We start from the raw sequence: 15,154 nt of genomic DNA on the forward strand, positions 1-15,154 counted from the left end.
TAAAAAAAAAAAAAAAAACCCAAACCCCACAGAACCTCAGATTTGTTATCGGTTGAAGCCAATTGTCAAAAAAGCAGTACTGACTTCACCTTCCTTCATCCTGTTATACTCCATGCAAATACTTTTTGTTGGTTTTGTTTTTCTGGAAAGCTTCTTTCCTTGTCCTCTCGTCTCCTTAGTGAATGCCAAGTGATTCTTCTGGACTCGACTCAAGCTTTGTTCTCCTAGAAATACTCCCTAACCTCCCTCTAGCAAATGGTTCCCAGACCTGGCTGATGACTGGAACTGTCTAGTGGGGTCTTTAAGAAGACCACCCTTTGGGTTCTGTCTTGGTTCACTCTGATTCATTCATTTGGGATGGGGCTCTGGATACCTGTTGGTCTTTATTTAAAAATAACCCAGTCTGAGCTTGTGATTTTGACTTCACTGTGGTTGGGACTGTTGGTATAAATACCAGAAGTGTGTCAAAGCACACTCTATGGCAGGGTCTCGAACTTGAGCCAGCATCAGCAACACCTGGAAGGCTTGGTATAGTATGGATGGCTGAGCCTTACTCAGCGTAGATCACGGTTGGGACTGAGAATTTGTTTTTCTGATGAGGAGTTACAGGATGCTAATCTTGTTACTCTGGGGACCACAGTTTGAGAACCTGTTCTGTACAGAAGATGCATAAACTGGGGGTTTGATCCTTTTATCCCTACTGCAAAAGCCAAGAAGCAGATCCTGTGTGCATAGCTCAAAACCTCACTTGCCACTTCATATCTTAATGATATGTTAACGTTGATCCCTTGTTCCCCAGCCTTAACTGCTGGAGGACAATTGAAAGTGTTAGTTGCTCAGTCATGTCCGACTCTTTGCAACCCTATGGACTATAGCCCACCAGGCTCCTCCTGTCAATGAAATTTTCCAGGCAAGAATCCCGGAGTGGGTTGCCATTTCCTTTTCCAGAGGATCTTCCCTATCCCAGGATCGAACTCCGGTCTCCTTCATTGCAGGCTGATTCTTTATCATCTGAGCCACCACTAATAGTGATGTGTTTATATCATCATCCTTGATTTGTTGGCTAAGGGCCTCCTGCCAGTATCCTGTGGCTACTCTCTGGGGCCAACCTTTGAAGAAAAGTTCTACCCCTTTTCCAGAAAGATGGTGGGGCAGTTGTTCTGATCCAGGAGATTTTGCTACCCAGGTATTGTCGCTGTAGATTGTCACAATTTGGGGTGAGGAGTTACTACTGGCATCTGGAGGAAATAGTCCTGGGATAGTGCTCACCCTCCTACAAAGCACAGAAGCGCCTCCCACAAGAAAGAACCGTGCAGCCTGAGATGTCAGCATTGCTGAGCTGGAGAACTCCTGCCTTAGAGGAAAGGGTTCTAGTGAGGTGGTCGGTTTAGCTGCCTAGTTGTGTTTTACTCTTGCAAACCCATGGACTATTGTAGCCCACCAGACTCCTGCGTCCATGGGATTTGCCAAGCAAGAATACTGGAGTGGGCTGCCATTTCCTCCTCTGGGGATCTTCCTGACACAGGGATCGAACCAGGGTCTCCTGCATTGCTGTTGAATTCTTTACCCCCTGAGTCACCAGAGTCTTACTGTGAGATCTTTCTGCATGCCTCTCACTTGTCCCTCCCTCCAGCCCCTGCTTTTAGACTCGCTGACCCAGGTCTCCCTATTTCTGTAGCCCCCTTGCCTCACCAGCCCTGCCCAGGCTGGGCCACAAAAGCCTCCAGTAATCAGGGCTGGCAGAAGCTACAGGGAACATTAACTAGTGGTTAATAATTCGCCACAGCTAAAAGTGCTTTAAAATGCATAATTTGTTCAACAATAAATGACTTACTTGAGTGGGTTGAGGGCACTTGAATGATTAAACTGGCCTCAGCTGACCTACACATTCCCCTCTCATCAAGAGATGTAGAGAGTGTGTGTGAGTGCTCTTCACCGCTGTTTCTCCACTAGATGGTCATCCATTCATTTACTCTGCCGAGTTCTGAGTGACTCAGTTGGTGCCAGGCCCAGTGAATTGCCAGGGATCGACTGGGTCCTGCCCTCGTGGAGCTCTTATTCCAGCGAGGAGAGGGACAAAATAAATAAGTGCATTATTTTTTTCTCTCAACAAATAGATTGCAGTAAATGGGTAAAAAGAAAGCTGGAAGAAGGAAATAGAAAAGCTGAATCTGCTTTTGTAGACAAGGTAGTCCAGGCCTTTCTGTGGAGGCAGCAATTGGCTTGAGACCTGGGAGAGAAAAGGTGTTAAGTAATTATGGAGGAAATGAGAAAAAATGTCTACTCTCAGGAAAGGGCACAGCAGTCAGGAGCCAGGTGGGCTCTTGGAAACACATCAGGTCAGCGTGGCTAGAACACTGCATGAAGGGGCTGGACACTGAGCGAAGGGACTGAACACTGAGCAAAGTGGGGTGGTGAAAACCTATAAAGGTCATAGCATGTCTTTGCTAGTGTTTCCTTTCATTCAGTATTGATTTTCTTTCTTTCTTTTTTAAATTATTTTTAAAAATTTATTTTAATTGGAGGCTAATTACAATATTGTGGTTTTTGCCATACACTGACATGAATCAGCCATGGGTGTACACGTGTTCCCCATCCTGAACCCCCACCTCCCTCCCCACCCCATCTCTCAGGGTCATCCCATTGCACCAGCCCTAAGCACCCTGTCTGCTTTTCTTTTTTTTAAATGCTCCACAAGTTACTGTAATTTCTGGGAAGATGTGCCAATGTTTCTGGGGCTTTGTGTACTCCTGGGGCATCCATGAACCCTCCTGAGAGTGTGGGCCCGCCCAGAGAGGTATTGCCCTTTATAGCTTAAGTACTTGGCTTCTTTTACATGTCACTTCCTTCTCACTCTTTGGGAAACAGCTGACCCGGAGTGGCTGCCTAATGTGAGCAGGGGAGCAGGGGAGGGACGAAAGCCCTCAGAGGAGGTTATTACCATGCGGCTCAGTGTTCACTGAGCTTCACTGTGTCCCAGGGGCCGTGCTGGTCACAGAGTATGTGAGGCCATCTGCCCTCCAGGGAGCCCCCGTCTGTTATGGAGATGGTGGCCCTAAGAGCGTTGCTGTCCACACCAGTGTTGTTCAGACAAAACGTTGCAACCCATTAGTGCAGCTGGGAAATTAATCAATTTCAACTGGTATTTCTTTCTTTTTAAAAACAATTTAAAAAATCTGTGGTACAGTATGCGCAATGATACGTAGCACTGTAAGCATTTTCAAGTGCACCTCGAGTGGCAGCAGTGATGTTTCACCCTGTGCAACTGTCCTCAGTGTCCACAGGATTCTTTTCATTAGTAGCGATGGAATGTACCTATTACTCTACTACCCATTCCCCCCCCCATCCCCTGGTGGTCACCGTCCTGCTGTCTCTCTCATTTTGATTCTTTTGGATATGGCATATAAGTTGAATCATATGGTGTTCTCAGTGTGATGGCTTATTTCACTTAGCATAATATCCTCCAGTTTCATCTGCGTTGTAACCTGTGTCAGAATTTCCTTTTTTCAAGGCTTAGAAATACTCCAATGTGGGCTTCCCTGGTGGCTCAGTGGTAAAGAATCCACCGACCTGGGTTCGATCCCTGGGTCAGAAAGATCCCCTGGAGAAGGAAATGGCAACCCACTCCAGTATTCTTGCATGGGAAATCCCATGGACAGAGGAGCCTGGCAGGCTGCAGTCCAGGAGGTAGCAAAGGAGTCAGATACGACTTGGCTACTAAACAACAAAACAGTACTCTAATGTACGTGTGTGTCATGTACCAGAAAATGTGTACCGCATTTTGGTACATTCTTTCATCATTGTCCTCTTGGGTCACTTTCACCTTTTGGATACTGTGAGTAATGCTTCTGTCATTATAGGTATACCACCTGGCATTTATTTTGTAATGAAGTAGGATAGAATAGAAAATATCAGGGGAAATGTGCCCATAGTATGGGCAGACCCAGAGCACTGATGAAGCCCGAGGTGCAGCTTCGCGAGCTCTATGAGCCTACATGAAGCTAAATGCACCAACATTTATTTCCCACAGACTGATTCACTTTGAGCAATCTGTGAAAAGCATCAAGATGACCCTCAGTTCTGTAGCCTTGGGTTAGGCGGGTCCTTTTGACTAAGAAAATGTGACTTCATGTTCATACATATTTAATTCAGCTTCTGGAATTGTTCTTTGACCTAAGTAAGGTAGTTTCTTTCCTATGCTTTGTGGTTTCTCAAATCCCAATGAAGAGCCATCAAAGGCTTGCTTGGGTAGGTAGTCATACTCCCTCCTGTCAGCGGGGATACCTGGAACTTGGAACCAAAGCTCTGTCTTTCCTCATAGGGGGAGAACTTGAATAGTTTGGAAGGAAGCGCTTGATTGGAACAGGCCCTGAAAGCCTGATATTCAGAGGCGAGTCAGCACCAGGCACTCAGGAGCTCAGGGGGACTTTGGTGATGACAGAGTCCTGTATCTAGTGGTGGCCTTTCATGCTGCACTAAGTAGATAAGGTTGATCACCTGCTGGATGTGAGGTCCCTTACTTGTTAGTTCCAACAAGCACTGTTTTAATCCCTTCAAAACCTTGGGAGGTGACCAGCGTGAGTAATATTTTACTCGTGATTCCTTGTTTTATTCTCATTGTTAACTGAATTGTGTCCAAATGTGTCAAAATAATTTTTTTTTTTGAGAAGGGGATTAGGGTAGTTACCCATGTACAATAGTTGTAGATTCTCAGTGTTGGTTGTAGTGTGGGAAAAAATGTTGGGAAGGTATGTGGTGATAAGACAAAGGACCCTATGAAGATGCGAAAGGCATGGATTAGCCAGTGGCAAGAAAAGGGAATCAAGAAGGCCAGGGATGAAATAGAAAAGGCCTGGAAGCTGTGAGGCCTGAAGGTTTTGCTGGCCCCACAGGCTGGGAGGACCCTGGTGGGCCCCAGGACGGAGGGTGTGCAGGGAGCTGGAGAACCTTGGGGAGGGAGGGGTACGCAGCCTGTACTATCACTTAGCTTAGCGCAAGGATGAGAAAATGGATTCTGAGCAAGTTTTAGGAAATGAAGAAAGTTAAAGAAGAAGAAAGTTAAAGAACCTCTTGATGAAAGTGAAAGAGGAGAGTGAAAAAGTTGGTTTAAAGCTCAACATTCAGAAAACTACGATCATGGCATCTGGTCCTGTCACTTCATGGCAAATAAATGGGGAAACAGTGGAAACAGTGACAGAGTTTATTTGGAGGGGGGTGGGCTCCAAAATCCCCACAGATGGTGACTGCAGCCATGCAATTAAAAGACGCTTACTCCTTGGAAGAAAAGTTATGACCAACCTAGATACAATATTGAAAAGCAGAGACATTACTTTGCCAACAAAGGTCTGTCTAGTCAAGGCTATGGTTTTTCCAGTGGTCATGTATGGATGTGAGAGTTGGACTGTGAAGAAGGCTGAATGATGAAGAATTGATGATTTTGAACTGTGGATGTTGGAGAAGACTCTTGAGAGTCCCTTGGACTGCAAGGAGATCCAACCAGTCCATCCTAAAGGAAATCAGTCCTGAATATTCATTGGAAGGACTGATGTTGAAGCTGAAACTCCAATACTTGGTCACCTTATGTGAAGAGCTGACACATTTGAAAGGACCCTGATGCTGGTAAAGGTTGAAGGTGGGAGGAGAAGGGGATGACAGAGGATGAGATGGTTGGATGGCATCGCTGACTCAATGGACATGAGTTTGAGTAAACTCCGGGGGTTGGTGATGGACAGAGAGGCCTGACGTGCTGTGGTCCATGGGGTCACAAAGAGTGGGACACGACTGAGGAACTGAACTGAACTGAAAGAAGAAAGGAGAGAAGGTTCTAGCTTGAGCATTGCCAGTTAAGTATGGCTAATTGGATTTGGCCGAGGGCCTCTTGGGGAAAGCCAGGGTGATGACCTGTTTTGAAGATAGCTCACCAGCAGTGTGGGTGTTCTTATGTCATTCTGGATGGATTCCAGTGTTGTCTGTGCCAGGCGCTGTGGCACGCGAGGTTCATGGAGAGTCCATGCAGTGTGTGAGTAGTCATTGCCATGAAGGAGGTGTGCTCTCTGGGACAGTGAGGAGGAGATGCTGCTGCTGGGTAGAGATACTGGTGGGAGGGGAGGAACAGGTATCCTTGGTGGGGAGGACCACTCTTGGAGGAACTGGGTTGGAGGGAGGGCTTACTTGGCAGAGATGGAATTGTTGAGCAAACGCTGTCAGTGACAAATTGGAGTCAGGGTGTGAATTGACTCAGGTCTCCCTGTCTAGCTCTTTTGTTCAGGTGGGGACACATACTTTAGCCTCCTGTCATGTGATGGGAGTGAAAACCTTCACCCCTTGATGGTACCCAGAGGGCTCGGCTTGGCTTTCTGAGATATGAGATGGTGAAGGGCTTGGTAAGGGTCCTTAAATCAAGAACCGCGGGGAAATAAATCTGCCTAGTTGAGCACCGTCATCTCTTTTTTGCTGGAGTTTACATGGGAATTACTCAAGAGCGTTGCCGTGGCAATGGCTTTTCTTTGTCTGACCAGACTTGGTTGTGTTCAGAGCATCACTGACCATTTCAGTTGATATCTCAGCAGCCCAGGTGAGTGTTGTTATCTCCAGGTGTTATCCCCATTTGCTGGAGGCCAATGTCGAGAAGTTCTATGGCTAGTTGAAGTTCCTGCAACCAGAACGTGGCACAGTATCATTACATTAAAAAAAATTGTGATAAAGGCATGCAACATAAAATTTTGCCACCTTGACCATTTTAAAGCATATGGTTCAGTAGTGTGAAATACATTCACATTGTTGTACAGTCAGTTTCCAGTACTCTCTTCATCCTACATTCATGTGTAATGAAACAATAACTACCCACTCCCATCCTGCCCCTGGCAGCCATCGGGCCACTTGGTTTCTCCCTGAATTTAAGTTCTTCCTGTCAGTGGAATCCCGCAGTATTTGTCCTTTGTGACCACATTACTTTACACTCCCACTAGCAGTGTGCAAGGGTTCCATTTTCTCCACATCCTTCCCAACACTTACTATTTTCTTCCACTCTCCTCCCTGCCTTCCCTCCTTTCCTTCTTCTAATAGCCATCCTAATATATGTGAGATAGCATCTCATTGTAGTTTTCATTTGCATTTCCCTGATGAAGCGATATTGAGACTCTTACCCCGGGCAAGCAGAGTTTTAAAAAGGGCCTTTCAGGGTTACGTCCTAGTGCTAATTCCCTGAGCATTTTCTGTAGGGAATGCTGCTGCTGCTAAGTCACTTCAGTTGTGTCCGACTCTGTGCGACCCCATAGATGGCAGCCCACCAGGCTCCCCCATCACTGGGATTCTCCAGGCAAGAACACTGGAGTGGGTTGCCATTTCCATCTCCAAGGCATGAAAGTGAAAAGTGAAAGTGAAGTCACTCAGCCATGTCTGACTCTTTGTGACCCTATGGATTGCAGCCTACTAGGCTCCTCCATCCATGGGATTTTCCAGGCAAGAGTACTGGAGTGGGGTGCCATCACCTTCTCCGTGTAGGGAATGACTGTAGGATGAAGGGCCAAGCATGTTTCAAACTTGTGTAGTGGTGATGCTCACAGATCTATACTTTTGTTTTGGAAGGAAATTGAGACCTAGAGATATTAAGGGTCATGGAGATGCTGAACTGGAGGGGATGAAGTGGAGGGAGGCCATAGTTGAGACCTGGGGTCTTCAGGACCACTGCTGGGACTGGAATCCTGGACTGAGGTTCTTTAGAGATGCCAGGAGGCCAGGGTGAGCAGCACCTGAAGCTCAGTCTCTCTTATGGCTTCTTTGATAATTCAAAGACATTTCATTTATTCAACAAAGAATTCTTGAGCATCTTTTTACCTGTATTATGCTGCTGCTGCTAAGTCGCTTCAGTCTTGTCCAACTCTGTGCGACCCCATAGATGGCAGCCCACCAGGCCTCCCCGTCCCTGGGATTCTCCAGGCAAGAACACTGGAGTGGGTTGCCATTTCCTTCTCCAATGCATGAAAGTGAAAAGTGAAAGTGAAGTCGCTCAGTCATGTCCGACTCTTAGCAACCCCATGGACTGCCGCCCACCAGGCTCCTCCATCCATGGGATTTTCCAGGCAAGAGTACTGGAGTGGGGTGCCATTGCCTTCTCCATGTATTATGCTAGGAATAACGCAATAAATAGAGAAATGTGGTCTCTGCTTTCATGGGTGATTATCATCTGGCTTTGGAAATTTCCTTACCCTGTCAAAATCAGTAGATGGTATTCATCTTTGGGCTGTCTTTGCATATTAATCATTATCATTTAAATAACTCATAATTGGTTTGAATAAGGTCTTTTAGTCTTTTGTACAGTTACTGTTTTTTCCATCAATAATAAGTAATTTGTAGAGGGATAATTTGAGACTATGTAAATATCATGATTCACATTAAACTTTCACACTAGTTTTAACTTCCACTGATCATTTTCTGACTCTATTGTTCCCTCTATATTTGTTTCTGTTCTAGAATGCAGGCTTTCCCTTCTGCTATTTATGAAGCAGTAAAGAGTCATGGATTTTTTTTCATTATTAATGGGTTATCAGTTATTGACACTTACTTAATATCCCAGTATCCCAGATTTGGCTAGCATGAGTACCTCAAGCTGGCTTCTTTGTCCTCTGGACACATCTTTATGATTCCTTGAGCTGTTTATTTTATAAGGCAAGTTGTCCCTGGCTTATCTTACACTTTCCATGCCTGTTGGTTTCAGCCTATCAATAGTGATGCTGTTGCTGGGAATGCCTGGGGCTCTGCTCACCTGGGCCCATTCTCGTTACAGCAGCCCCCACATTTTCCCCATTGGAGCACATGCTGTGGCTGGACTTGTCCTTGTGGTTCTTGACTATGACCATCAGGGAATTTTGAAATGGCAAAGTTTATTATGCACATGTCCTGGAGGGTACAAGGCATGCCTGGGGCCACACAGCAAGGTCCTAGGATGAGAGCGAGATGGATCATGAGCGAACCTGGACCTGCGCTTCTGCCTTATTGGGGTCAATGGCTGGGTACCTGGGGTTTCCAGTCAGTATCTGTTGGTAATTAAAGACATGAGTGAGAATTAAAGTATAGGAACGGAGAAATAAGCAGTCTGTTATCAGAAATAAGATGGTCTGTTAGTAGGTCAATCAGAGCTTTCTGAAAAAGGGAATTTCAGGAGTGGAGTGGCCTGGCTCCTTATCTAGTTGTGTAGGTGGCCTGTGTTTATTCCAGTTGAAGTCTCCAAAGTGGGTGTCTCCAAAGCATAATGTCAAGCGCATGCATTATGACCAAAAAAATCTAATTATCAGCTGCTAATACATATCGTCAGCTGCTAATATTTTAGTACTTTCCTGGTGGCTCAGTGGTAAAGAATCCACCTGCCAATGCAAGAGACTCAGGTTTGATCTCTGGGATGGGAAGATTCCCTGGAGAAGGGAATGGCAACCCACTCCAGTATTCTCCCTGGAGAATCCCATGGACAAAGAAGCCTGGTGGACTACAGTCTATGGGGTCACAAAGATTCAGACATGACTGAGCGACTTACAGTACATATTGCAGCAACATTGGAATCAGCCATTGCTTCAGGGAACCCTGGCTCCTCTTAGAAAGAATATTAAAAAGCAAAGGTCTGGGTGAAGGGGGCCAAGAGGCACAAACTTCAGGTATAAATAAGTCATGGAGACATTACCAGCATGGTGACTATTGTTGCTAATAATGTGTCATATATTTGAAAGTTGCCGAGAGTTGTCCTTAGAAGTTCTTATCAGAAAAGAACAAATTGTAATAATGTATGTTAAAAAACCAAAACACCAAGATCTGGGGGCTTGAATGATCTTTGGTACCAGTGTGTCATTGCTTCGAGGGTCTCTCACCATGTAGCGTTAGGGACTATGTGTATATGTGTCTGTGTTTTTTCCCATATTTCTGTATATTTAAAACTGAAAGTGAAAGTGTTAGTCTCTCAGTTGTGTTCAACTTTTTGTGACCCCGCCATGGACTGTAGCCCATCAGACTTCCCTGTCCATGGAATTCTCCAGGCAAGAATACTGGAGTGGGTATTCTGTCAGGATTCCCTCCTCCAGGGGATCTTCCCGACCTATGAATCAAACCTCAGTCTTCCGCATTGCAGGTGGATTCTGAGCCACCTGGGAACCTATTTCTGTAGACCTCTTTTTAAAAACAAACAACAAAGCCTGTCAGAGTCAGATTCTGATTAGACAAAGATGTGTAGTTTGGATATATGTCATTCTCCGTTTCTCTTAATTTTTCACAGGTGGCTAAACCCCTTGTTTAAAATTGGTCACAAACGGAGATTAGAAGAAGATGACATGTACTCAGTGCTTCCAGAAGATCGCTCCCAGCACCTTGGAGAAGAGCTGCAAGGGTGAGCACAGACAGCAGAGAGAAGGGGAGGGAGAGTGAGAATTTTCACGTGTGGCTGAAGGTGTGGGGTGGGGGGGGGTTCAGTTTGCCTTCCTCTGGGTTCTTCTGAGCCTCCTCTCCTGACCCTGCATACTCACCCCCTCAGGCTGACCATGGGCTCAGCCCACTTTGGAGGGCTGACCCCTGTGCGTTTGTGGACGTGGAGGGAGCCCGCAGTCATGGCCCTGCAGGCTGATCTCTGTCCCTGGAGGTGGGGTCCCTGAGGAGGGAGTCTGCCCTCTGAGCTGCTCATGGTGCCGAGAATCCAGCAAAACTTGGCAGGAACTTGTTTCCCAAGACTGGGGCTCTCCCCTCAAGATGTGTTTTTCTGGTGCTTCAGTCTGCACCGCTCATCTTTTCAGGAGCCCTGTGAGCAGCTTGCCCGCACCTGTGGGGCAGCCACAGAGCTCCCTGTGGTAAAGGCTTACCTCCCACCCCCGCCCCTTGCCTGCGTTCCCTGTGGTGGACACCTGTTGTTTATTGCATTTGTTTCTCATCGCAGGTACTGGGATCAAGAGGTTTTGAGAGCCGAGAAAGATGCACGGGAGCCTTCTTTAACAAAAGCAATCATAAAGTGTTACTGGAAATCCTATGTAGTTTTGGGAATTTTTACATTTCTTGAGGTAAAAGCTTTTACATACAGTGCATTGCTTTTCAGTGTATGTGGTTCGGGACTGAGATGGATGAGACCTGTGGGGAGAGAGGTCAGAGGATACGATGTGTCTATGAAAACTTGTCTGTGATGTAGCTCAGTGGTTGATGTATCTTTAGAATAGACAGATGCTTAAAGTATTGGACCTCTGGGGATTATTATTTTCCTTTTAACTGATTAAAACAGTGTTATGGAAGGATGACACTGAAAAGGAGAATTTTATGCCATGTTAGAGTGTTCTTAGTGTTCAGTATGAATGCTAAGAGTGGTCCTTGATCAAAAGAAGATCCTACAACCTCAAAGAATGTGTACCCTGTGGTTCTGAGGAAGTAAACTTGGATCCGAGCCCAGAATGCATGCGTATGCGCTCAGTTGCTGAGTCATGTCTGACTCTTTGGGAAACTTTGGCCTAGTAGCCCACCAGGCTCCTGTGTCCATGGAATTCTCCAGGCAAGAATACTAGAGTAAGTTGCCATTTCCTTCTCCAGGGGATCTTCCTGACCCAGGAGTCGAACCCACATCTCTTGCATTACAGGCAGATTCTTTACCACTGAGCCACTTGGGAAGCCTTGAGCCTAGAAGACATTTTACAGGCACTCAGCAAATGATTGTTAACTTGCCCAGGTTACATCTGATAAATGGTTTCCTAAGAAGGGATCGTTGCCTCTCCTCTTCCTGTGGAACAGAACCCAGGGCCCTGCATCTGGGCAGGAGCTGCTAGAACTTCCAAGAGCACACTTTTCCCCAGGAGGGTGCCCCCTCCCCATGGGCCCGGTCACCCAGGTCAGATCCCTGCTGTGGGGAGGAGCTCCAGCTTCACCATGAATTCTGTGCACCCTCCATGCTCTTTTCTATCCCTGACTGTGGGGCTGGTCTGGTGGGTGAAGGGGGATCCTGGTAGCCTGGCATTGGCAGAGGGTAGAGGAAGGGACGTGCAGGGCAAACCAGAGTAGAAAGCCATTAGGTCAGTGACTTCCATGACCCTGAAGATCCTGGGTCAAGATCCCCCAGAGAACAGTTCACCTGGGGACACAGTGCCGTCAGCCCCCTGTTCTGGCTGAGCCTGCTGGGGTCTGCTGCAGGCCCCCTGGGTGGCTTGTGCTCTCTGTGGCCCCTTAGTGCTGCCTTAGGGACACGGGCGGCCTGTGAGTGTGTGAAGGCAGGAGGGATGGAAGATACAGCTGCTGTGAAAGGGGTGTTTTAGGTGGAGAAGGTGTGAGTTGTCCTCCGTCCATCGTGTTGGGGTGAGGTGGGTGGGCCAGGTGGCAGGTGGGCGGCGTGGCTCTTGTTTAAAGGCTGTGCTGGACTGAAGGTCACTGCGGGCAGTGGGCAACTGGGCAGGTAAAGTCCACCCCACACAACTGGAGAGACAGAGAATCTGTCAGCTCCCAGGTGACTGAGTGGTCCTGGGAGGTTTAATTCTTGATGACCAAAGGTGGGTTGGCCTTTGCTACAAGTGAATGAGCTTGTGACTATTCTGATGACTTTAAGTTCTAAACATCCATCTACTCTGTTATGAAACCATTCCAGATCGGCTCCTTGAGATGGACTGGGGAAAAGGCGGTAGGTCATAGTGGCTGTGTTAGGACATTGATAATCTGCACAGAGGTGGAATCCTCCTTGTTGTTTTTTTAGTACATGTGCCAAGTTGCTTGCTAAAAGCTGACATCCCAGTGAATCTGGGAATGCATCTGTTCAGTGAGTGAGAACCCCAGGTCAGTTACCAGAGTGTGGAGCAGTTTTCCTCTTCTGGTATCTGAATACACTTTCCCACATGCAGGGTGTGTTCCAGGCCTGAGGTCTTAGGGTGGGAACCAGACAATCCCTGGGAGGATAGCAAATTAACCAGGTGAAACTGGGCTTCCTCCCAGGAGGGAGGTTTCTTGATCTTGCTGTGTTGTGACCTTGGTGGTTTAAAGCATAAAACTAGACAGTGGCCTGTATTCCCTTGCTGACTGTTCCTATATTCCTAGGTGACTGGCATACAGTGCTAACTCGAAATTTGTGTCCTTGGGACACTGGTAGAACTGGTAAACTCTTAGTTCTGATGCATTGGAATTCAGGGACTTCAGGGCCACTGAAGCTCAAGGAGAAGTAAACCTTGAAATTTTTTTTGTCGTTGTTGTTACCAGTCAAAAAATTTGAAATCCAGCACAAACACTCCTCTTTTCCTTGACTTGCCTTTTGACACACTGCTGTTTTGGAGAAATTAGAAATCATTTCTTATGATGAAGCTAGTAAGGATCTGATTTTAGAACTCATTTTCAGGTACTCTTTTGGGTTTTCAGTGATTAAAGCTACTGAGAAAAGTGCAATGAACGTTAGTTAAATAATTGATTTTATGAAGCAGCTTTCCGGTTTTTGATCTATCTGTGCTGCTTGCTGATCTATGTTAGATACTGGAAGATCTAAACTCAGCCCAGGATTTTCTAAAATGCAAACATGTTTTCTGTGTGACCTGCAGCCCTCTTTTGGTTCATCTGGTGCACAGAATGCTGCATGGATCATCCATGATTCCCACGCAGTGTGCTCTGATCAGCCACAACACAGGCAGGGCCTTCCCTTGAACTACCGGCAGCAACAACAGTGGGAAGAGGCAGGGTGATGCCAGTCCAGGGCGAGGCATTTAGGGTTAGGATTTCAAAACCATGAAAACCTCTCTCCTATGAGTATTAGGAGTGACTTTAACGGTTTGAGGAGCTCTTGCAGGCTGATGCTAATTAGAACAGAACAGAACAGCCAATGAGTTCCCAGCACGCCTGGCCTCTGTGTGTGCCTTCATGGGGACCGCGGGCGGGGAGGACAGGTCTCTGCCTGCCCAGGGCCTTCAGGGTGGAGAGGAGGAGCCTGAAACCTCTGCCTGGACCAGAGACACAGAGACCACCTCCCCAGGTCATCAGGGCTTCGCTCTGACAGGTGAGGTCTCCACTGCTGGTGTGTAAGTGAGGTGACCTCAGAGAGCCAGAGTGGCTTCACGCAGTCCCTTCCCCTGAGAGGGGAGGAGTGGCCAGGGTTTATGTACTCTTTCTGGGAACCTTAGAAATGGCCTGGCCTTGTGCTGTCACTTGGTCTTTGTTCAAGGCCGTTTTTGCTGGTTGTCTCTGTTTTAGGTGGAATCTGTAGGAACACGCACATATTTGTGTACATTTTCACTTTGGAGCTCAGCTGATGGGCAGGAAGTAAACAGAGTCTTCTGCGTCCCACAGTGGGCTTTGTGCCTCAACTCAGGCCTGGTTTCCCAAGAGCTGAGTGGTCTTTGCATTTATTTCCCAACCGTCCTTCCATGTGTCCCTCACTTCTGCTCTACCCAGGAGGCTGAGGAGTGGCTGCTGGTGGCAAAGAAACTGTGGGGCTGGAGTAACCCCTGAGGACTACACCGCAAGAGAGAGGAGGAGGGAGCATTGAGCAAAGCAAGACAGGAACCTGCAGAGCAGACTTGCTGTGTGCGCCTGCAGGTTCTTAAGAGCATCATGAAAGTTGCACAGTCGTGTCCAACTCTGCGACCCCATGGACTATACAGTCCATGGAATTCTCCAGGCCAGAATACTGGAGTGGATAGCCTTTCCATTCTCCAGGGGATCTTCCCAACCTAGGGATCAAACGCAGGTCTCCCACACTGCAGGTGGATTCTTTACCAGCTTAGCCACAGGGGGAGCCCATTAATACTGGAGTGGGTAGCCTATCCCTTCTCCAGCGGATCTTCCCAACCCAGAAGTTGAACCAGGGTCTCCTGCATTGCATGCAAATTCTTTACCAACTGAGCTATCAGGGAAGCCCCTCTTAAGAGCATAGCACTAGCCATTAGGTGTTATTAATATCCACAGTGATGACCTTAAGGCCAAAATGAGGGGAATGCTTTTCAATCGTTTTTGTTTTTTTAAAAACATACGTTAATTTTTATTATAACAATTTTTTTTCAATTTCAGAATGGTAGACTTACAGTATTGTATTAGTTTCACATATATAACATAGTGATTAAACATTTCTGTACATTACAGAATGCTCACCCTTTTAAGTCTAGTTACCCTCTATCACCATACAGAGCTCTTCCAATATTATTGACTATATTTCCTATGCTGTACATTACATTGTCTT

The 15,154-nt window shown here is 46.7% G+C and overlaps 1 protein-coding gene across 7 annotated transcripts in view; it reads left to right on the forward strand.

Annotated features, from left to right (window-relative positions):
- The window catches only part of LOC102398488 (ATP-binding cassette sub-family C member 4), a 171,844-nt gene that overhangs the window by 27,404 nt on the left and 129,286 nt on the right, over positions 1–15,154 (forward strand). For all 7 annotated transcript variants that reach the window (XM_045162549.1, XM_045162553.1, XM_045162554.1 and 4 more), the window contains exons 2-3: positions 10,259–10,369; positions 10,910–11,030. In XM_045162549.1, coding sequence (XP_045018484.1) covers positions 10,259–10,369; positions 10,910–11,030 — 232 coding nt within the window. The remainder of the gene's footprint in view (positions 1–10,258; positions 10,370–10,909; positions 11,031–15,154) is intronic.

Source organism: Bubalus bubalis, chromosome 13 (genome assembly GCF_019923935.1).
Source record: "Bubalus bubalis isolate 160015118507 breed Murrah chromosome 13, NDDB_SH_1, whole genome shotgun sequence".
NCBI lineage: Eukaryota > Metazoa > Chordata > Mammalia > Artiodactyla > Bovidae > Bubalus > Bubalus bubalis.